At 37.0% G+C, this 19,792-nt stretch overlaps 3 protein-coding genes across 5 annotated transcripts; 2 read left to right on the top strand and 1 right to left on the bottom strand.

Moving 5' to 3' along the window:
* Positions 1 to 1,226: 1,226 nt before the first annotated feature.
* Positions 1,227 to 11,142, top strand: LOC122302520 (paired amphipathic helix protein Sin3-like 2). Of its 3 annotated transcripts, none has more exons than XM_043113814.1 (24): positions 1,229 to 1,496; positions 1,582 to 1,677; positions 2,191 to 2,394; positions 2,483 to 2,666; positions 2,746 to 2,844; positions 2,956 to 3,114; positions 3,204 to 3,504; positions 4,304 to 4,440; positions 5,127 to 5,205; positions 5,290 to 5,319; positions 5,542 to 5,735; positions 5,839 to 5,993; positions 6,310 to 6,437; positions 6,543 to 6,797; positions 6,941 to 7,624; positions 7,778 to 7,869; positions 8,008 to 8,622; positions 8,855 to 8,955; positions 9,046 to 9,184; positions 9,259 to 9,411; positions 9,531 to 9,694; positions 10,116 to 10,227; positions 10,600 to 10,766; positions 10,877 to 11,142. In XM_043113814.1, the coding sequence occupies exons 2-23, from the start codon at positions 1,601 to 1,603 to the stop codon at positions 10,732 to 10,734; spliced, it is 4,197 nt and encodes a 1,398-aa protein (XP_042969748.1). In that variant the 5' UTR covers positions 1,229 to 1,496; positions 1,582 to 1,600; the 3' UTR covers positions 10,735 to 10,766; positions 10,877 to 11,142. The 3 variants fall into 3 exon arrangements, with proteins under 3 accessions (XP_042969750.1, XP_042969748.1, XP_042969749.1); XM_043113815.1 differs by having other exon boundaries at positions 1,230 to 1,496; positions 5,127 to 5,202; XM_043113816.1 differs by lacking the exons at positions 10,600 to 10,766; positions 10,877 to 11,142 and having other exon boundaries at positions 1,227 to 1,496; positions 9,531 to 9,728.
* A 1,899-nt stretch (positions 11,143 to 13,041) lies between these two features.
* Positions 13,042 to 14,589, top strand: LOC122302522 (probable galacturonosyltransferase-like 10). The gene has a single exon (XM_043113818.1). The coding sequence runs from the start codon at positions 13,214 to 13,216 to the stop codon at positions 14,300 to 14,302; it is 1,089 nt and encodes a 362-aa protein (XP_042969752.1). The 5' UTR covers positions 13,042 to 13,213; the 3' UTR covers positions 14,303 to 14,589.
* A 577-nt stretch (positions 14,590 to 15,166) lies between these two features.
* On the bottom strand, positions 15,167 to 18,889 carry LOC122302521. Its single transcript, XM_043113817.1, has 6 exons — positions 18,310 to 18,889; positions 17,949 to 18,207; positions 17,004 to 17,102; positions 16,645 to 16,859; positions 16,434 to 16,529; positions 15,167 to 15,392 (listed from the first exon to the last, which is right to left on the bottom strand). The coding sequence occupies exons 1-5, from the start codon at positions 18,747 to 18,749 to the stop codon at positions 16,454 to 16,456; spliced, it is 1,089 nt and encodes a 362-aa protein (XP_042969751.1). The 5' UTR covers positions 18,750 to 18,889; the 3' UTR covers positions 15,167 to 15,392; positions 16,434 to 16,453.
* Positions 18,890 to 19,792: the final 903 nt, after the last annotated feature.

A 19,792-nucleotide genomic window follows, 5' to 3' on the forward strand; every position in this document is an offset into this window, starting at 1 on the left:
TTTTTTAATAAAGTTATTAATTAATTTATGAAGTGTATTTACAAAATATTAAAAAAATTATTAAATATTATTAAAATATATAATATTATATTATTATTTAAAATTTAAAATAGTTAGTCCAATATAGACTAATTTAGTTAGGAGTCCATATTATAGTTAAAAGACTATGAGTTCTATTTTAGACTTGACAATGACTAATCCATTGCTAAGGCTCAAGCCTAATTTCCTTCTTTTTTCCCCCTTTTGACAATAAAAGATCACACACACATATATATAGAATAATGCTACTCTGTCTTTCTATTTTGTCCCCTCATTTTGATTTCTCATATATTTAAATTTTGTTTGTAAATTTTTTTCTTTTACTTATTGATTAAATAAATGATTATTAGTGTATTGATATATATATTTTTGTATATTTTCTAAAAATATTTAAAGTAATAAAAAATTATGAATAAAAATTATGAAAAAAATTACAAATGTGAGTTTGCCTAGAAGGCATGCCCAGCACTGACCGCTGGGCGACACCCTATCATAACTCATATATATACATATATATATATATATATATATATATATATATATATATATATATATATATATTAAAATATGTAGAATTGAACTGCAAATTATTAATTTTTGGGGCTTTTTTATTTTAATGAAATGGCATCTAGGATGAGATCATGAGCATGGGGGATGATTTCGTGATAAAGAAGGCAAGACGGTCTGGGATCGGCATTTTCAAAACGATACTTAGAAAGAATTTATGAAAAATATTCTTTCTTTATTTGTGTATTTATTAACAATTTATGGTAAGAAGTAATAGTATTTTTAATTACAAAATGCTACAAAAAATTGCAATCTCAACCTATTAAGAAAATAAAATTGATTTTATAACACATTTTTTATGCAAAATATTTGGCCACGTCATTATTTAATAGAATTTTTTTTTTTTTGTCAAAAGAATTTATTTTTTGAGTTTTTTTTAAATAAAAGACAATTGATATTTATAATTTTAGAGTGGGCAAATCTTAAATATTATTTAAAAAAAGAGAAATATAAGATTCATAAAAAAATATTTTATAATAATAAACTTAATTTAAATATATATATATATATATATATACACACACGAGAGTTGCATATACTACGACTTCGTATCATCCTCTCATCCGAGGCTCACATTGTATTATTGTTTTTTTTGAAAAACCAAGGTACGAACAATGAACCCACAGGCGCATCCAAGTTACACCTATTGTGACACGGCGTCTCAACTCTCACGTACCAAAACCAAAACCAAAGCCGAAAGCTCTTCCATTCGACATATATTTCCGCACATCCCTCTATATATTTCTTTTTGTTCTTCTAGTTCTTCTTCTTCTTCTTGCGATCAATTACCTGAACTAACTTCTCCATGCATCCCTTGAGATCTGCTCACTCTTTTTGCCTCCATATTTTTCCCTAGAAAATCTGTGAGCCAGAGAGAGTTTTGTTTTATGGTATTGTCTCGGAATTTCTAAAAAGTGCTTTTTGCGTTTTAGTTTCTTCATTCTATGCTGATTTGTGATTTCGGTGGTGGATTAGTTTGTTGCGTTTGGTGGGGATGAAGAGATTAAAAGATGACCTTTACGCTGGTCCTTCTCAATTCAAGCGGCCATTTGGTGCTTCACGTGCGGACTCGTAAGTTTCCTTCTATGTAAACTTTCTTTTTCTTTTACCTTTCCCCCCTCTCCTTTCTCACTAGAGTTGTTAGTTTTGTATGGTTTGCTAATAAATCTTTCATCCAAGGTGGGGTGGGGGGTGTATAAACATAGTCGATCATGTTGGTGGTCGTGCTGTATTCGATATTTTCTCCATTAACGATTCTGCTCTGTGATTTTTCTGTCATGGTGTTTGCTGAATTTTTCTGGGGCTTGTTATCTGATTCACTTTAATTCGCTAATTTATATTTGGAGGAAAGTTTCAGCAAGAAAATCTTGAGTTAATTGAGGCAAACGGCTTCTATTTTTTGGGAAAATTTTCCTGGAATAATTCGAGTGTTGAGTTGACTGAGACTCGGCTTAAGATCTTAGATATTTGTACCTTCGTGGGAGTGCATAGATTGCATGAATATGTTGTTTTTGTGGAATAACTTTGCGATATATATTAACTGCCTGGGATTAAAAAAAAAAAAAAAACTTTCTCCATGTGAAGCTATGGGCAATCTCAACCCCCAGGGGGCGGAGGAGGCGGTGGGGGAGAAGGAGGGGGAGTAGGTAGTGGTCTTGGTGGTACCTCGCAGAAACTAACAACCACTGATGCCATGACATATCTTAAGGAAGTGAAGGACATGTTTCAAGACCAGAGGGAAAAATATGACATGTTCCTTGAGGTCATGAAAGATTTTAAGGCACAAAGGTACATGCCTTGCACCTATGAATGATGTCTTTCATTAAGGCTTGAATCTAAAAGCTAACTGATTAAGCCATTATTTTTTCTTTCACAGAACTGACACTGTTGGTGTCATCGCAAGAGTGAAGGAATTATTTAAAGGGCATAACAACTTGATTTTTGGGTTTAACACCTTCTTGCCAAAGGGTTTTGAGATAACCATTGATGAAGACGAGGCTCTTCCGCCAAAGAAGACAGTTGAATTTCAAGAAGCTATCAGCTTTGTAAACAAGATAAAGGTAAAATATTTTCTTTCTGTTGAATCGCAACTGTAAATGTCGGTTCCTATTAGATTAACAATGAATTTCATTCATGCAGAAGCGCTTCCAAAATGATGAACATGTTTATAAAGCATTCCTGGACATTTTGAATATGTACCGGAAGGAGCACAAAGACATAAATGAGGTCTATGATGAGGTAAAGACATGTTATGGCTCTGGTAGTTGCAATGCATCTTTGCTTTTTTGGAAAGTTGGTGGTTTTTGTAGTTTCAAAATTCTTAGTGTTTTTTGTCTTGTCAATCTTCAGGTTGCCACACTTTTTGGTGGCCATCCAGATCTGCTTGATGAGTTCACAAGATTTCTACCAGACACTGCACATAATACTCCACTTCTCCAAAACTCATTTCTGCGTTTCAATGAGCGGAGCTCTGGCACACCTGCATTGCAACAAATGCATATGGACAAGGTTGAGTTATGCCTTCCCTTTCCTGTTTCCCAGTTTTATTCTTTTCAACAAAATCTTAATTGTGAGCAAACAAATACATTTTTTTTCAGCAACGTATTAGGCGGGATAGGATCATTACTTCCCATGCCGATCGCAATCTTGGTGTTGATCATCCTGAGCTAGATGATGACAAAACAATGGTGAAAATGCACAAGGAGCAGAGGAAACGTACTGAAAAGGACAGTAGGGATAGGAGAAGTCGTGATCAGGATGAAAGAGACCCTGATCACGATAATAATAGGGACTTCAAGTTGCAGCGTTTTGTTGACAAAAGAAAATCTGCAAGGAAGGTTGAAGGTTTTGGAGTGCATGCAAACTTTCCTTCTTATGAAGACAAAGATACCTTAAAGAGTGAGTCAATCATGCTATTTGATTGGACAATCACAGATACAAGTACATAGATTTTATGGATCTTAGTTGAAGGAGTTGTTAATTTGTTGGTCAGGCCTTGGGTTTGTTCCCCAATGGTCACTATTTCGATTCCCCTCAGGGCCATTGGACGTTTACTTGGCCGTTAACTTCAGGGTCCTATGGGATTAGTCGAGGTGCGCACAAGCTGGCCCGGGACACCCACGGATATAAAAAAAAAAAAAATTGTTACATGTCACATTGACATGCCTGTTATATATACTATCATTATTGTTTTGACTTATAAAAAAAAAATTATTGTTTTGATAGACAACCAGGAAATTTTATATATAAGATAATAGGCATAGCCCAAGTACACAGTATACATGAGTAACACCAAACCAGGATGCTCTGGTCAATGTCAAAATCGATTAGACATATGTAAGAAATTTCCTTGCACACCTTCCCCCACAATAATAATAATAAAACAATTTGCATAAGTCAAGTTGTGTGTAAATATATATTACAGCTGTTTAGATGTAAACAATTAATAGGCTTTATCTTTATTATCATGTGAAAGAAAAATTCTGCATCATGGCATCCATAATGGGTTTTATTATTAGTACACTGGGGCTGCTAGATATATTTGTTATTGTTTTTTAATCTGATACTTGATTGGGATTTTGGAACACTGAAAGTAAGTCATTAAAGGCATCTAGTTGTTCCTAAAATTTAGCTTTTAGTGGCATTATCATATTGCATGTTAACTTCATGATTTGTGGTTTCTTACTTTTTGTTCCAGACATGTGCAACCAAGGATTCATTTTCTGTGATAAAGTTAAGGAGAAGTTGGGCAGTTCAGATGACTACCAGGATTTCTTGAAGTGCCTTAATATTTATAGCAATGGAATAATTAAAAGGAGTGACTTACAAATTCTGGTATGTCTTAGACTATCTTCTGCAATTATTCTGCACATGTAAAATCACTTAGAGTGCATCGTTAGGAGCTTAACAATGTTAAGCTCCATATAAAATCACTTAGAGTGCACATGTCAAATGATGAAGCATATGGATGTTTGTCAATTCTGTTATTTTTTTGTGGGGTGGGAGTGCCGTATTGGCTTAATCATTATAGTAAGTTCTTTATTTTTTACGCACTTTTGCTCCACACACGTGTGTGTGTGTGTAATTCACCATTACCTGAAGGAAAATGTTGTATTTCATCAGATTTTTAAAAATCATTTCGCCTTGAACTGTTGGTGATCATCTGAATGAATTATTACATTTTGGGTTTTCTTTTGCTCTACGCCATCAAGTAACTACAGTTGGTATATAATGGCATGAATTATAATTGAGTAATCGAGGAGAAGATTACTCTTATATGTCTGACGTTCCAGGATTTTGTTGGTGAACTAATGTTATCGATTGTATTTCTAATTCGTGTATGTAGACAAGACCTTGGAGCCAAACCATTGTTTCATGTCCTGTATAAGTCATAAAGCTATCGATTGTTGAAATATTTGATGTCTCTGTTGAATTTAGTTTGGCAATCTGATAGATTGACATCTGCAAATGCTATTGCAACATCTTTGAAATCACTTTGGTTCAAAATCTGTTCATCTCAGGTGACTGATTTACTTGGAAAATATTCAGATCTTATGGATGGCTTCAATGAATTTTTGCAGCGCTGTGAGAATATTGGTAGTTGTGGAATATTTCCATTAGTTACATTCTTTTCTCTCAGTTCCTTATCCACAAGGTTGTTTCTGATTATAATTTTCATTGCAGATGGCTTTCTTGCTGGTGTTATTGGTAAAAGTATGAAAACCGAAATATCCTTTCCTTTTTCTTTTTCTTTTTTCCTTTCTGTGATTGTATTGTAGATTGCATTATTTTCTTGATACCTGTCTTATATTTGTGTTTAGAGGAAGAACTTGATCTTTTACGTGGCTTAATTTAATTTGCTGGACAATTTTCCAAACATTTTGAAGTTTCTTCTAAATTCCGTAAACTCTGATGTAGCTAAATTGTTGATTGCAGAATCATTGGGTAATGATAGCCATATAACCAGATCATTGAAGGTAGAGGACAAGGACAAAGAGCAGAAGCGTGAAACTGATGGAGCTAAAGAAAAGGAAAGGTACAGGGAAAAGTATATGTATAAATCCATTCAAGAGCTTGACCTCTCCACTTGTGAACGTTGTACCCCCAGTTACAGGCTTCTGCCAGACGACGTAAGAGTTTTTTTATTTTATTTGGTGTTTATATGCTTCCTGATAAACATAATCAAATTACTTACTAAATTATGCATCACTCTTTGGTGCTTATCACTTGCAGTATCCTATACCTTTAGCAAGCCAGAGGTCAGAGCTTGGGGCTCAAGTATTGAACGATCATTGGGTATCAGTTACTTCTGGAAGTGAGGACTACTCTTTTAAACATATGCGTAGAAATCAGTATGAAGAAAATCTATTCAGATGTGAGGATGATAGGTAAAAAGACTTGGTGGTAGTTCATCAGTCCTGGATTTTCATGTTTATTTCTTAATGCAGCATTTAATTTATTTGGAGAGTTTATTTATGTTGGCTTTTGATTTTTTCAGTGCTTGCGTATTAATCTAGACGAAAAGGAGTTTGGGGATCTGATTTAGTTCTTCATTAATTTCTTCATTTTCTTATTAATGCATGATCTGGCTTGTGCAATTATTAGTATTTTTTTTAACACCTTTCATCAAGGGTGGAACTCGATAATTCTGATTTTTTCCCCCCAAATTCTATGGCATGTAACGATGGTTTTCTTTACATTTAGATTTGAGCTGGACATGTTGTTGGAGTCTGTCAGCTCAGCTGCTAAACGTGTGGAGGAATTGTTGAACCGTGTCAATGAAAATAATGTCAATTTGGAGACTCCTTTCCACATTGAAGATCACTTCACTGGTTTGTATTTACTAGCTAAGTATTGCCCAGTGAAATTTCAAGACTTGTTGGAGCTATATACTTTTGTTTGCTTCTGACTATATTGGCTTTTTTTACTCATTGCAGCTTTAAATCTAAGGTGTATTGAACGTTTGTATGGTGACCATGGGCTTGATGTGATGGATATTTTGCGGAAAAGTCCAACTGTTGCACTACCTGTCGTACTAACTCGCCTAAAGCAGAAACAAGAGGAGTGGACAAGGTGCCGTTCTGATTTTAACAAGGTTTGGGCTGAAATCTATGCCAAAAACCACTACAAGTCGCTTGATCACCGCAGCTTCTATTTCAAACAACAAGATTCAAAGAACTTGAGCACAAAATGTGAGTGAGCTTTAGTTAAATCAAGACATCTTCCAGTGGAAATGTTACATTTTTATATAAGGGAGTTGCTTATACTTGTTGCTTCTTATAACTATTGTTGCATTGGATTTCCTATTCTCATAGTTCCTGCTTTTTCTACACAGCTTTGGTGGCTGAGATCAAGGAATTGAAGGATACGAAGCAAAAGGAGGATGATTTTCTTCTGTCTGTTGCTGCTGGACACAGGCAACTTGTAGTTCCACATCTGGAATTTGAATATTCTGATATTAGCATCCATGAAGACTTGCATAAACTTGTCCAATATTCATGTGAAGAAGTTTGCTCAACCAAAGAACAGGTGAATAAAGTCATGAGGCTTTGGACTACCTTCTTAGAGCCAATGTTGGGTGTTCCTTCTCGTCCTCATGATATAGAGGATACCGAAGATGTTGGAAAATCTAAGCGACGTTCCATAAATTGCACTGCATCAAGCATAGGAGAAAGTGATGAAAGCCCTGGTGATGATGCTGCCATAATGGATTCTAAGCAACCTGGTAGTGATGAGAATAAAAACACTCTGCCAGAACTAGCGAAGTTTTGTGGGACCATAGCAAATGGGAACTTGGCTAAAGAAAACAATCATCTTGGCATAAATAATGTCAGTAGAGATGATACGATTTGTAATACACTTTGGCCAGATAAAGAGCTGAAGAATACAGATGTGACTCATAAATTGTTAGGATTAAACACACAAGTTGCCTCTGGTAAACAAATAGCCGATTCAAATCCATCTTTTGCAATTGGACCAGAATTTAGTCATGTGAAAACCAGCTTGGAGGTGACTTCAGGTTCGTATTTATGGGTTAATTCCGAAGTTTGTATCCTTCACTCTACTTATGATATATGATTGATTGGCCTAATTATCTTTAGGATCCTTTCCTATTTTATGTATATTTTACTGCTGCTGATATTGAGATTTTTTTTCTTTCTTGGAATTCAAGGTTGTGATGCAACTCCATCCAGACTTGATCACAGTGTCATTCAAGATGACCATGTATCCAGAGCTAATGCTGGTGTGGTACCCTCATCTGAGGTATGAATTGAGTCTTGGAAATTCTTACTCTACTTGCCTCAGCAAAAGTACTTTACATCAGTTAGACCTATGTTCATTATAAGGGGTGTTTATTTTATTGATAAGAACATGTTTGTATGCCCCTCTTTGGTGCTTCAGGGAGGTGATGGTGCCAAACTAGTTTTGTTGCCAAATGGAATGATTACAGAAGGAACCAATCTTAATAGACGTCATGAAGCATCTACTAGACCCTCTAAAATTGAAAAAGAAGAGGGTGAGTTATCGCCTAATGGTGATTTTGAGGAGGATAATTTTGTTGCCTTTGGAAAATCTGTTGAGCTGGCTATGGCTAAGGAAAAACAAATTAGGCAATACCAGGCTGGGAATGTAGAGGAAAATATTTGTCAGAATGCTGGAGGAGAGAATGATGCGGATGCTGATGATGAGGACAGTGAAAATGTTTCTGAGGCTGGTGAAGATGTCTCAGGCAGCGAGTCTGGTGGTGATGAGTGTTCTAGAGATGAGCATGAGGAGGAGGAGGATGTAGAACCCGATGAAGCTGACGGTAAGGCTGAGAGCGAAGGCGAGGCTGAGGGAATGGTTGGTGGACATGTTGCTGGAGGGGATGGCATGTTACCATTGTCAGAACGGTTTCTTCTGTCTGTGAAGCCTCTTACAAGGCACTTGCCAGAGGCATTTCTTGACAAAGAAAGAAAAGATTCTCGAGTTTTTTATGGAAACGACAATTTCTATGTACTTTTTAGGCTTCATCAGGTGAGAAATCTTTATTAGTTAATGCTAGAGAATTTCTGGAGGAAATTGGGTTCTAAATTTCCAGAAACCACATTATTATATAGCCAAAGGGAATACTCCACTCCTAAAATCATCCCAAGCGCGAAGAGGCCCTTCTCACTTAAGCTCAAGCATTTACTTTTCTAGTTAGAGTTTAGTTTGTTTATTTTTTTCAGCATGCTTAAGATCTACCTACCCTCTTTGAATTTGCCAGATACTATATGAAAGGATTTTATCAGCAAAATTGAATTCGACGGGTGCTGAAATGAAATGGAAAACTTCAAATGATGCTAGTTCACCAGATCTCTATTCCAGGTACTATAGTATGCCGCATCTTAAGTTCTATTTAAAATTTGTAGTGCTCATGCATAATACTTTTGGCTGCATCATACACATGTTCTGCAGATTTATGAATGCATTATACAATTTACTTGATGGATCTGCTGATAATGCTAAGTTCGAGGATGAATGCCGTGCTATCATTGGAAACCAGTCATATGTGTTATTCACATTGGACAAGTTAATCTATAAATTAGTCAAACAGGTTTGCTCATTGCTCTTTAGATATACTCATCTCTTATTAACACCAAAAGTTCTGAATTGTAGTTTTTGCTGCAGCTTCAAACTGTTGTAGCTGATGAGGTTGACAATAAGCTTCTTCAATTGTACGAGTACGAAAAATCCCGGAAGCCTGGGAAGTCAATTGATTCTGTATATTACAAAAATGCACGTGTTCTTCTTCACGAGGAAAACATATATCGTTTGGCATGTGTAAGTCCTTTGTGCTCAACACCCACCCTCAAAAAAGTAAAGTATTTGCTGCATGCAGTATATGCTTCAGTTCATAGATTACTGTTTTGCACATACTTGATTTTTTGTGTGTTCTGCAGTCCTCTGCCACCTCCCGGCTGTCCATCCAGCTGATGGACAGCGTCAGTCAAAAGCCTGAGGTGTTTGCAGTTTCCATGGATCCTAATTTTGCAGCTTATCTGCATAATGATTATCTGTCTTTTTTTCCTGGGAAAAAGGAGCCACACGGCATCATGCTACGAAGGTAGTAATCTTGCACTTCAGAAATACACACTTCGGTAATGTTTCTTTTCTTGTTCCAATGACGGTACTGGTAGAGTTATGGTTCTCAGTTGAGATCCCATAGAAATGCAAGGATTTTTTATAGTCTAGTGATTTCAACTCTTCATTCTGTATGCCTTTCCAACCTTTCTCCCAACAAACCTGAGAGAGAGAGAGAGAGAGAGAGAGAGAGAGAGAGGGGGGGGGGGGGGGGGGGTTGGATATACCCATTTGATTAGAGCTCAATATCATGTCTGAGGAAACATAATAGGTCCAGGGTGTAACTTTCTGCTTACTATTATGTTCGCAAAACCAGCTTAAATATGCTTCGATTCAAGATGGTAGTTTTTGAAATTTGTTGATTACTGAGGGTGTAACCCGTTGCTTGTTATTTTTATATGCAGAAACAAGCAAGCATATGCAGGCCTAGATGAGTGTTCTGCCATATGCATGGCCATGGAAGGTATTCATGCGGTTCATGGGTTGGAGTGTAAAATAGCTTGCAACTCATCAAAGGTATAATAAAGCGTGCGGTCTTAGAAATCTTATGTTTCACTTGATGTTGCTCTTTTCCTAATGCTGCATTGCTTTCATATGTTTGGTTCAAAATGATCACTAGGCACTATATTGCAGGATGTCATGATTTGAGAAAAGGAAGTACATTGTACTAATAGTTAAAACACTTTCAAAAGTGACAATAATCACTAGTATCAAGGTAGGTTACAGAGATAATATTAATTGGAATTGACAGCATGAATACCCTAATAATTGGAATCATTTGAGGCATAATCACCGATGGTTTAGAGCCTCACGTGCTTTACGTTTATGCTTTTCAGCATGTCTAGTTTGCTTCTGGTTTTGATATTCATTGATGTATCATGTGGCCAGATTTCCTATGTTCTGGACACAGAGGATTTCTTCTTCCGTCCTAGAAGGAATAGAATAAATTCATCAAGAGGCACATCTTCGAGTGGTGCTGAGGCAAGAGTACAACGGTTCCACAGATTCTTATTGTCTGCATAGCAGTCTATTGTGTGCCACTCGAACACTCAGAGGTATACGTTGAGATTGCACACTTTAAATGTTGTACAGTCAACTTTTAGGCGTTCTTCCAAAGCACTGTGCGTAGTAATTGGGGACTCATCCTGCCTTTGTTCGTTTGCAGGTCATTGGCGCGTTGAAGCCAGACAAGTTTTTTAATATTTTTTTTTTGGTTTGTTCGGGAATGTGATTATTCTGTTCGCGTATTGTACACCTATTTGCCAAATGACAAGTGAAGGGGATGTTAATGGCCCGGGGATGGAAGTATGTCGTGAGGGCAGCAAATGAGCGGCATTTAAGCCACTGTAAATACTAATAGGGTTGGATGCATAACATTTTGTACAAATCTTATCATTGCTCTTTTTGTACATAGGAACATTTCTTCTTCTTCTTCTTCTCTCCAAACCCACATTTAATAACCACGGGCCTAATGCTGGATCCAAGATATGGGAAATGGCAGAAATCTTTCAGCTTAGAGACTATATGTTGTTCTATGTAAAAAACAAACGCTTCGCGGATGTCTTGCATCTGCAGTGACCACCTGCCTGTGGAACTTCGTTGTTTTGTGTTGAATGCATTCTTTCTTAACAAAGTTATTCTTTCTTAACAAAGAAAGAAGCGGGCCCAAAGCCTGATGATAGATGGTAAAAATGGTGCATCTTTCTCTTGCTTCGCTTTTCTTAAATTGATGGCTGTTTCTATATATCTTCTTAATTATATATTGGCTGGATGGGAACTGCATCATCATGTGTTCCCATTTGTAGAATTCGTTCCCGAAAAATTCTTGTGAACTTCATACTCATTCCAAGAAAAACGCATAGCCCATGTATATCCAAATTCTGGGCAATGCAACTCTTTCCTGTGACTTTGTTGACACTGTGCAAGTTAATTAAATAAAAATGCAAGGAAAAAAAGAAAAAAACTTCTGATGTTATAGAGAGCTCTTCTCTCATAGCATTATTGTTGGCTTGGCCAAAGTTTAAGAATGACTAAAATTTGATTAATATGTGTCCAAAAAAACCTCACATTGGATTGGACATTGCTAAAAGAATTTGGATGTTGCTAAAAGAATTTGAATGGTAACTACTGTCCTTCGCCAAATATGAAAGACTACAATAACTTTATCAAATATTAAAATAATACTTTTTCACTTCAACAAATATAATTATTATTGACATATAATTGTTAGAATTACAAAATGTGATAAAAAAAAATTATTAAATTAATAATATTTTATTTTTATATAAAGAGTGAATGGATAATTCAATATAAATATTAAATTTAAATGGAATGGGCAAATGTAAATTTATATAATATTAACTAAAATTTAAAGATGCATTTAGTTAATCTAATGAGAATGCTTAAAGCTACTTACACGAGGCCAACTAACATCTTGACTTTATCCTATATTAAATGGGATTATTGTATCAAAAATGCTGAAATCATAAACGGGATCCCGACGAGTGCAAATTTTTTTTTCTTTTACTTAGTAATTAAGGTAGTTTTTTTTTTAATAACATCAAAATATTTTAAAAATACATTAATTTTTTTTTTTTTACGCTTATCGGGATCCCAATCTCCCATGTGCGTCTATAAAGCCACTCTTATTGTATTGCTTGGGCATCTTGATTACTGTAGTAACCCGGCCATGAGATAATTTTATTTTAATTTTTTTAATTTTTAAAATCGAGATAATTTTAATGATTTGCATGGAATGACCCTCATCTTTGTAAGTAGATGAATTCTATTTACAGTTTCTATTTAGAGATTATATGTACAAACTATTTATTAAAATAAAAAAATTTTATTTTAAGTAAAATATTTTAATAATTTTAAAAAATTTTAAAAATAAAATTATCTATACATATATTATAATCTCTAAATGGGGACTAGCATTACTGACAATTTTGATTTTTGACTTCGACCTTCCAACTTCCAATACACGGAGAGAGAGAGAGAGAGAGAGAGAGAGAGAGAGAGGTATAATTTAGAAGGACAATTTAGAGGCATGCAAACGACGCTTAAATGGAATCTGTTCATAGCACGTGGCCACATGTTACTCTTCTTCAATTAAGGACGTACCAAAAGGCGGACTCCGCGAAGCTCCCCAAGTTGAGTTATAATATTATAATAATACTAATAATATTATGATAACATAGCAAAGCAGAAACGAAGAACATTCCAAGAACCCAGCCCATTCAAACCAGCCTAACTCTCCCATCAAGGGCAGCCGTGTTTTGCTTCTCTGCTATACACGTGAGTCGTGACTACACCTGTTCCACTTTCTCTCGCCTTGACCATCTCCAAATGCCTCTTGAACTCCTTGACCATCTCCAAATGCCGTGTCTGTCTCTTATATTTATATATTTAGAGGTTTCTCTTCTATATTCACTTCCATTTCATTCATTGTTTTGAGTATTTGGAAGGCTAAACGTAGAGACCCAATCGATATAGTTTGATAATGTTTATGCCGAGAGCTCTTTTATCTGTGACCGTTCTGGTTTTCATGTTTCTATCCTCTGGCGATGCAATTCGATCATTTCCTAACAAGCTGACATGTGTTGGCGACGAAGCACCCATTGGATTTCGCATGTCTATGCAATTCTCAGAGGCACCAGTGTACCAAAACGAGCCCCAATGCGCTGCCCCTCCCAGTAACAGTATGGTATTTGCGCGTGACCCTTCGCTTGTTCACATCGCCATGACGATCGATTTGGAATACTTGCGAGGGTCTGTTGCGGCTGTACATTCAGTTCTCAGACACACTTCTTGCCCTGAAAATATATTCTTTCACTTTATTGCTTCTGATTCCAGTTTAGAAAACATATCTGAGCTTACAAGGATAGTAAGGTCGGCGTTCCCTTCTTTGGGTTACAGGGTTTACATATTCAAGGAAAGTACAGTCAATAAGATAATATCATCCTCGATTCGTCGGGCTCTTGAGAACCCATTAAACTATGCAAGAAGCTACTTGGCCGATATACTCGAGCCATGCGTTGAACGTGTAATCTATCTGGACTCCGATGTCATTGTTGTCGACGACATTCAGAAGCTTTGGACGATTCCTCTAACTGGGTCAAGAACAATTGGAGCTCCGGAATATTGTCGTGCAAACTTCACCAAATACTTCTCGGATGAATTTTGGTCCGACCCTGAATTCTCGAAGGTTCTAAAAGGGAAAAGACCCTGTTATTTCAACACGGGTGTGATGGTGATGGATTTGGTGAGATGGAGAGAGGGTGAGTACACGAGGAAGATTGAGAAATGGATGGAGGTTCAGAAAGAGAGGAGGATATATGAGTTGGGTTCTCTTCCGCCATTTTTGTTGGTTTTTGGTGGAGATGTTGAGGCAATTGATCATAGGTGGAACCAGCACGGGCTTGGTGGAGACAATGTTGTGAGTAGTTGCAGATCTTTGCATCCAGGTCCTGTTAGTTTGCTACATTGGAGCGGTAAGGGGAAGCCATGGGCTAGGCTCGATGGGAGGACACCATGTGCAGTTGATTACCTTTGGGCTCCTTACGATCTCTACAAAGTACAAACACCGTGACCATCCTCATCACCATCATTACCAGGCCAAGGCGTAAACAACACTAGCAATTGGACATATATATTCTTCTAGCACGGTATACTATGATTGTTTTTATTTTTTCTACAGTCATCAATATTCATTTTTTGTATAAAGACTCTAGAGAGGCACTCGTATTCGGTGGAAATTACATATCGTTTTTTTTTTTTTTCCTCTTCATGGTTTTTGGTTGAGACAAATTTTGGCAGTGTAATTGATCGGACATGCAATATGAATTTTATAATTGAAACTTCCCTGAACTTTTATCAGCAGTCCAGGTTTTGTTCCCAAAGTTTCAAAGTCTACGTGCTTGATAAAAGTCTCCGTAAAGAATACGAACTCATCTTCGACTTCTCAAGGTCATAATAAGTAGTTTCTTGTTTGTTTGGATACTCGAGCGTAGTTCTACGCTCATAAGCAAGACACCATCAATTGAGCGTTCCGCATATGGTTCTTGGATCATGAATGATTGCAGCAGCAAATTATATTAAAAAAAGATATCAGAATACGTAACGAGGCAGGCTTCCTATATATAACCGTACGCATGAATCAAACGGTAAAAAGAATTTGACGTTCGTAAGAGTAGGGCGAGAACCAAACAAATCAAAAAAAGAAAAGTCTCTCTTAGTTGTATTATAAGGACGTTTATTGAATAAATGAATAGCATGTTTCACACATTAAAAAAGAAAGATCTTTCCCTCATTGCTGTAGAAATGTTGAAATCAACGGGCTGCTGAGACATTAACACATGGTTGGAAGTTTCAGATGGCGACAGTCCACGGATTGAAAAGGTTTTTTTTTTTTGGGTTGGGGGGGGGGGGGGGGGGGGGGGAAGATAAAAAGGAGTGCGAGAAGAACAATGATAAGATGAAGATTAAATTGGGTTTGGTAGTAAAACCTTAAGAACTTACTAAAATATGACAAGTGGCAAAAAAAATATAAATGATTATAATACACAAAAGGTCGGGTTGGCTGCTCCGAGCATTTGGGTCAGGTCGCGTTCTCAGCTTCTTTGGACACCCCCTGCTTTCTGTACACCACCACCGCCACTAGAGTCCCGCAAGTTGGTAAACTGCGATGAAACAAGCAAGAGCATGAACATAGTTACAGAATGCGGTTTCTACATTAACCACAATATTAACACAGGTAAGGGGAAAAAATTAAGAAAAACTCTATATACAGTCGTCGTGGGGAGTCGGGATGAAATCGTCTAACAAAGCTGATCCCACTTTCTCCTTTTCTTCCTCCCTACTCTGCCCCCTTTCTTTTTCTCTGGCGTTTTTTTTCTCTCACCCATAGCAGCCCCCTATTACCTTCTCTGAATAGGGTGTAGTTGCTTTTCCTCTCAGGTTTTTGAAGTAATTTTCTCCAATCTTCTTTTTTCCGTTCAAGATTCTTTTTCCGTTCAAGAATCTATTTTTCCTCTCACCCACACTGCCACCTTACTCCATTGTCAATGGCTGAGGATCTTGCACACTTTTCATTTCAGACAACCTTTGTCTATCATCTTTCAAAATTATTAGTCCCAAAAGAAATCGATTCATCTTCTTATCACTGGAACCAAGAAACTAAATTCCAAATAGGAAAAGAAAATCCGCTGCACTGCTTTCTTTTCCTGCATTTTCCCGGGAAGAAAAAGAAAAATCTACTACAAAGTTCCTTTCAAAGGCAAATGGGTTTTCTTATTGAAGGCTTTGGCAGATTACCAGTACCGAGGTGAAAGAGGGTGAGTCTTCGAGAAGGGCTGTAAGAGGAATTGAGCACAGATGGATACTTCAAAATGGGTGGGGAAGGGGGATCAGATGGCCTTAGCGTTGAAAAATTTAGAGAAGCTGATAAGGAAGCCATTGCTACTCTTACTACCTCTTGCACTCAAATCTCTTTGTGCCCTCTTTTCGTTGATCGAACACGAACACGAAGAAGAAGACCTACCTGAAAGACGAAACCCACATGCTGTTTCTTATTTTGGGTGTTGTCTTCTTCTTCTTCTTCTTTTTTTTAATTTCTCGCTGATGTGGCATTAGCCGACTCCCCACCCTTTGCACCACTCGACTGTATGTAGAAGAATTGAAAAATTAAAACAGAACAAAACAAAGAGAAGAAAAGAACATACAATTTTCGGCTTTCTTCTCTTCACAACAATCCAACAGCACAGCTCAAATGCAACCTGTTCTCCAAGCCCCTTAAGTGATGACCCAGCAGCATACACCTTATGGCCAAAAAGTTAATGTAAGAGATATACCCAGACGGGAATTGATCCACTTAATAAGACAGAATTTGAGCCTAGATTGGCTACAGAATCAGTCAAAATGACAAATACTAACCAGAAAAGCAACTTCGCCAGGTAATCACGTGAAGTGCCTATAGTGCCAGAAAATTCATCGCCCCCATTGGGGTGGGTCTCAGTACTTCCATTGATTGGGCCTCCCATAAAATCAGGAGTCCTCTCTTCTTTGAAGAATGTACGCAATACATTTTGAACAAGTTGTTGGATAATTTCTTCAACCTCTAGTGAGGATGGACGAGATAGTTCAGTCACCTGTTGAAATAAATCAATTGCAAAGAGAAGACTTTTCAGATATAATGAAGGCTTAAAACTGGTGGGAAACATAAGACAATAGATTGCCGGAGACTAGAAAAAGTATAGAGGAACACTATTAGCAAAGGAATTTTAGGTCATCACCATATCAGGATCCAAGGAACGCAGATAATCTAACAAATTGTTCCTATTTCCTCTGCCATTTTCTATTTGCAAATTTTCCTGCTTCCAGGCATTAAGTTCCTGATACAATATACACCAGTCAGCTTCCAGCAAGAGTATCAAGCACGTTGATATCTAATCATGCAGGAGGAACTTGAAACAATGCAATTTACTTCGGATACAAGTCATATTTCTTCGATTGAGCTGGTTAATATTAATTTTATGGAAAATACTTTAGCCACAAAGGGATTACACAAAAATAAACTCACAAACTGATATGACTTGATGTGGTACGTCAGATTATAAAATTACTTTTATTACAAAGCAAATCTAACAGATTCCATGAAACCACATCAGTTTGTGGGTTTATTTGTGTAATCTCTTGGTGTCTGTAGCAGTTCTATTAATTTACAATATACAGTTTGTGCATGGTTGAAGGAAACCGGAATATAATTGATTGTAACAGTAAAGTGCATGGAAAACAGCAAGTTACTTTGATAGTACATTAAGTTTGCAAACTAAATGAAAGGCTGGTCATTGAAAACGCACGACCATTTGAAAGGATATTATATTTGATATTGCGCAACTGCAAGAGCATTGAAAAGGACAAATTCCAAGAAGCAAATCAAGGAACCAACAGTTGAATATCTTCCATCGGGAAGAGACCTAGGAAACGCAAGCTTGCTTAACTGGAATGGAATTAGCTCTAAGGTCTTGCTTTACTTAGGATTACACACATGTAATGATGTAAATCTTACCTTCAGAGTTAAAAAACCCCAAGCAACTTTCAAAAGGAGAGTACCAATAAAAACGCTAACTAAACAGTACCAAAACTCGAAGAACGTTTTCCAAAGATTGCCCTTGTCAATTAAACATCCAAATTACTAACAATTCTCAAATTATGTGAAAGTCAAAATAATCCCTGACCTCCTTTGCATCAGACAACTCCGACTGCAACCGTTGAATATAATTCAACGCCTCCGGCGACAAATCCCCAAAAACCTGAGGCCCTATACTTTTCAAATCCTCAATTCTCATATCGGTATCCCTATCCTCCCCACTCTCCTCCTCCTCCTCCGAAATCTCGCGCCGCTCCGAACAATTCGACCTATTATTCGTACTATCAGTCGAGATCTCCAAGTTCCTCGTCAACAATATACGGTACTCAGCGTTCCACAGCGTATACCTAACACCAATACAATTTTTTGTAAAATTTCTTTAGTGAGAATTGGATGATTTATTTTCTGAAATTTATTGAAACTGAAGGAGAGAAATTTTGGTTTGGTACCCGGTGATGATGGAGGAGACGAGAAGGCGATGGAGGGGGCGTTTGGAAACCCTAATCGTGACGGAGAATTGGTCGGATGGAAGCAAGCCTAGCATGGTGGAGATGGTCTGCTTCATGGAATCCTTGGCGGCATCAGAGATGCCCTTGGAGATAACGGAGGTGTCCAATGGCTCGATTCGCTTAAGCATGTTGGCGATTACTGAGAATCCGCGGTCGAAGCCGGACTTCCGTGTCGAGACGAAGTCGTCGGAGACGCCGCCACCATCGACGCCGGATATAAGGCAGCTGAAGATGGGGGCAGAAGAGGAGAGACGGCGTTTTCTGGTGGCGAGAAGGTGGCGGGAAAATAGATAGGCCGGTGCTTGGTTGGGGCGGAGGGGCTTGAGTGACAGGTCCGTGAGGTGGGAGAGTACGAGAGCTCGAGCAGCTGAGGCAGCCATGAATTGAGATATGAGAATGAGAGTGCTCTCTCTCTCTTTTCAGAGTGCTTGTTGGTGATGCCTCGACGGGCTGCTCTCACGGCTCCTCCGAATCTTTCCCTTTCTTTCTTTGTTTGCTATTTCATCATCCTGATATCCATCCATCCATCTTAGCACCCCACGAGATTTTTGTTGGCTCCTGTTGTGACGGAATTAATTCGCCCATTTTGTTGGGCTTAATTACAGATTCGACATTGCATAGTTTTTTTTTTTTTTTAATTATTATTTTTATATTAAACTTTTTATCTGGTGCCTGGTCTATGACATATATATATATATATATATATATATATTTTTTTTTGATAAGTTGGTCTATGACATATTTTCATGCTATGGCGGGTATTTTAAGGAAATAGAATTATTTTCTTATTTTACGCGATAAAAGATAATCTTTAACAAAATAATAAATAAAGAGATTTTATTAAAATTTATAAATTGATATAATTTTGACATAATATGTTTAATTATAAAATAATTCTTATTATAAATTAAATTTAATATATAAAATTACATTAATTTATAAATTTATTTTTATATAATATTGATACAGTTGACGAAATGAAGTCTAGTTCAGCATAAATTGAAAATGTATAATCGTACAAAATAACGTGCCAATCGTAGGTTGTGTTTTTTCCACTAAATCACAAAATTTGGGGAGTGGGCACTGGGCAAGCAACAAGTGGTGAGTATGGGTCGGTTGCCTGTCCCACAGCAGCTTAGCACCACAAATATTGTCGCCTTGTACCCTACCTATATATACTCATACTGTAAGTACAAATTAGATGAGTTTTTGTTACCTTATTATCCCTTTTGTAACATAGAATGTCGACAATGCCATTTCCCAGGTCCTAAATGTTCAGGTAAACAGCACCTTTTTTTTTTTAATCTTACCAAAACTAAGTGCTGCATTACATGTATGACACAGGTGAACATCATGAAACAAGTTTTAGTTTTCTATGGCTTTAGGAATGAAAAAAAAAAATCAGTAATGTAATCGGAGCATG

This window comes from Carya illinoinensis, chromosome 3, assembly GCF_018687715.1.
Source record: "Carya illinoinensis cultivar Pawnee chromosome 3, C.illinoinensisPawnee_v1, whole genome shotgun sequence".
Lineage (NCBI taxonomy): Eukaryota > Viridiplantae > Streptophyta > Magnoliopsida > Fagales > Juglandaceae > Carya > Carya illinoinensis.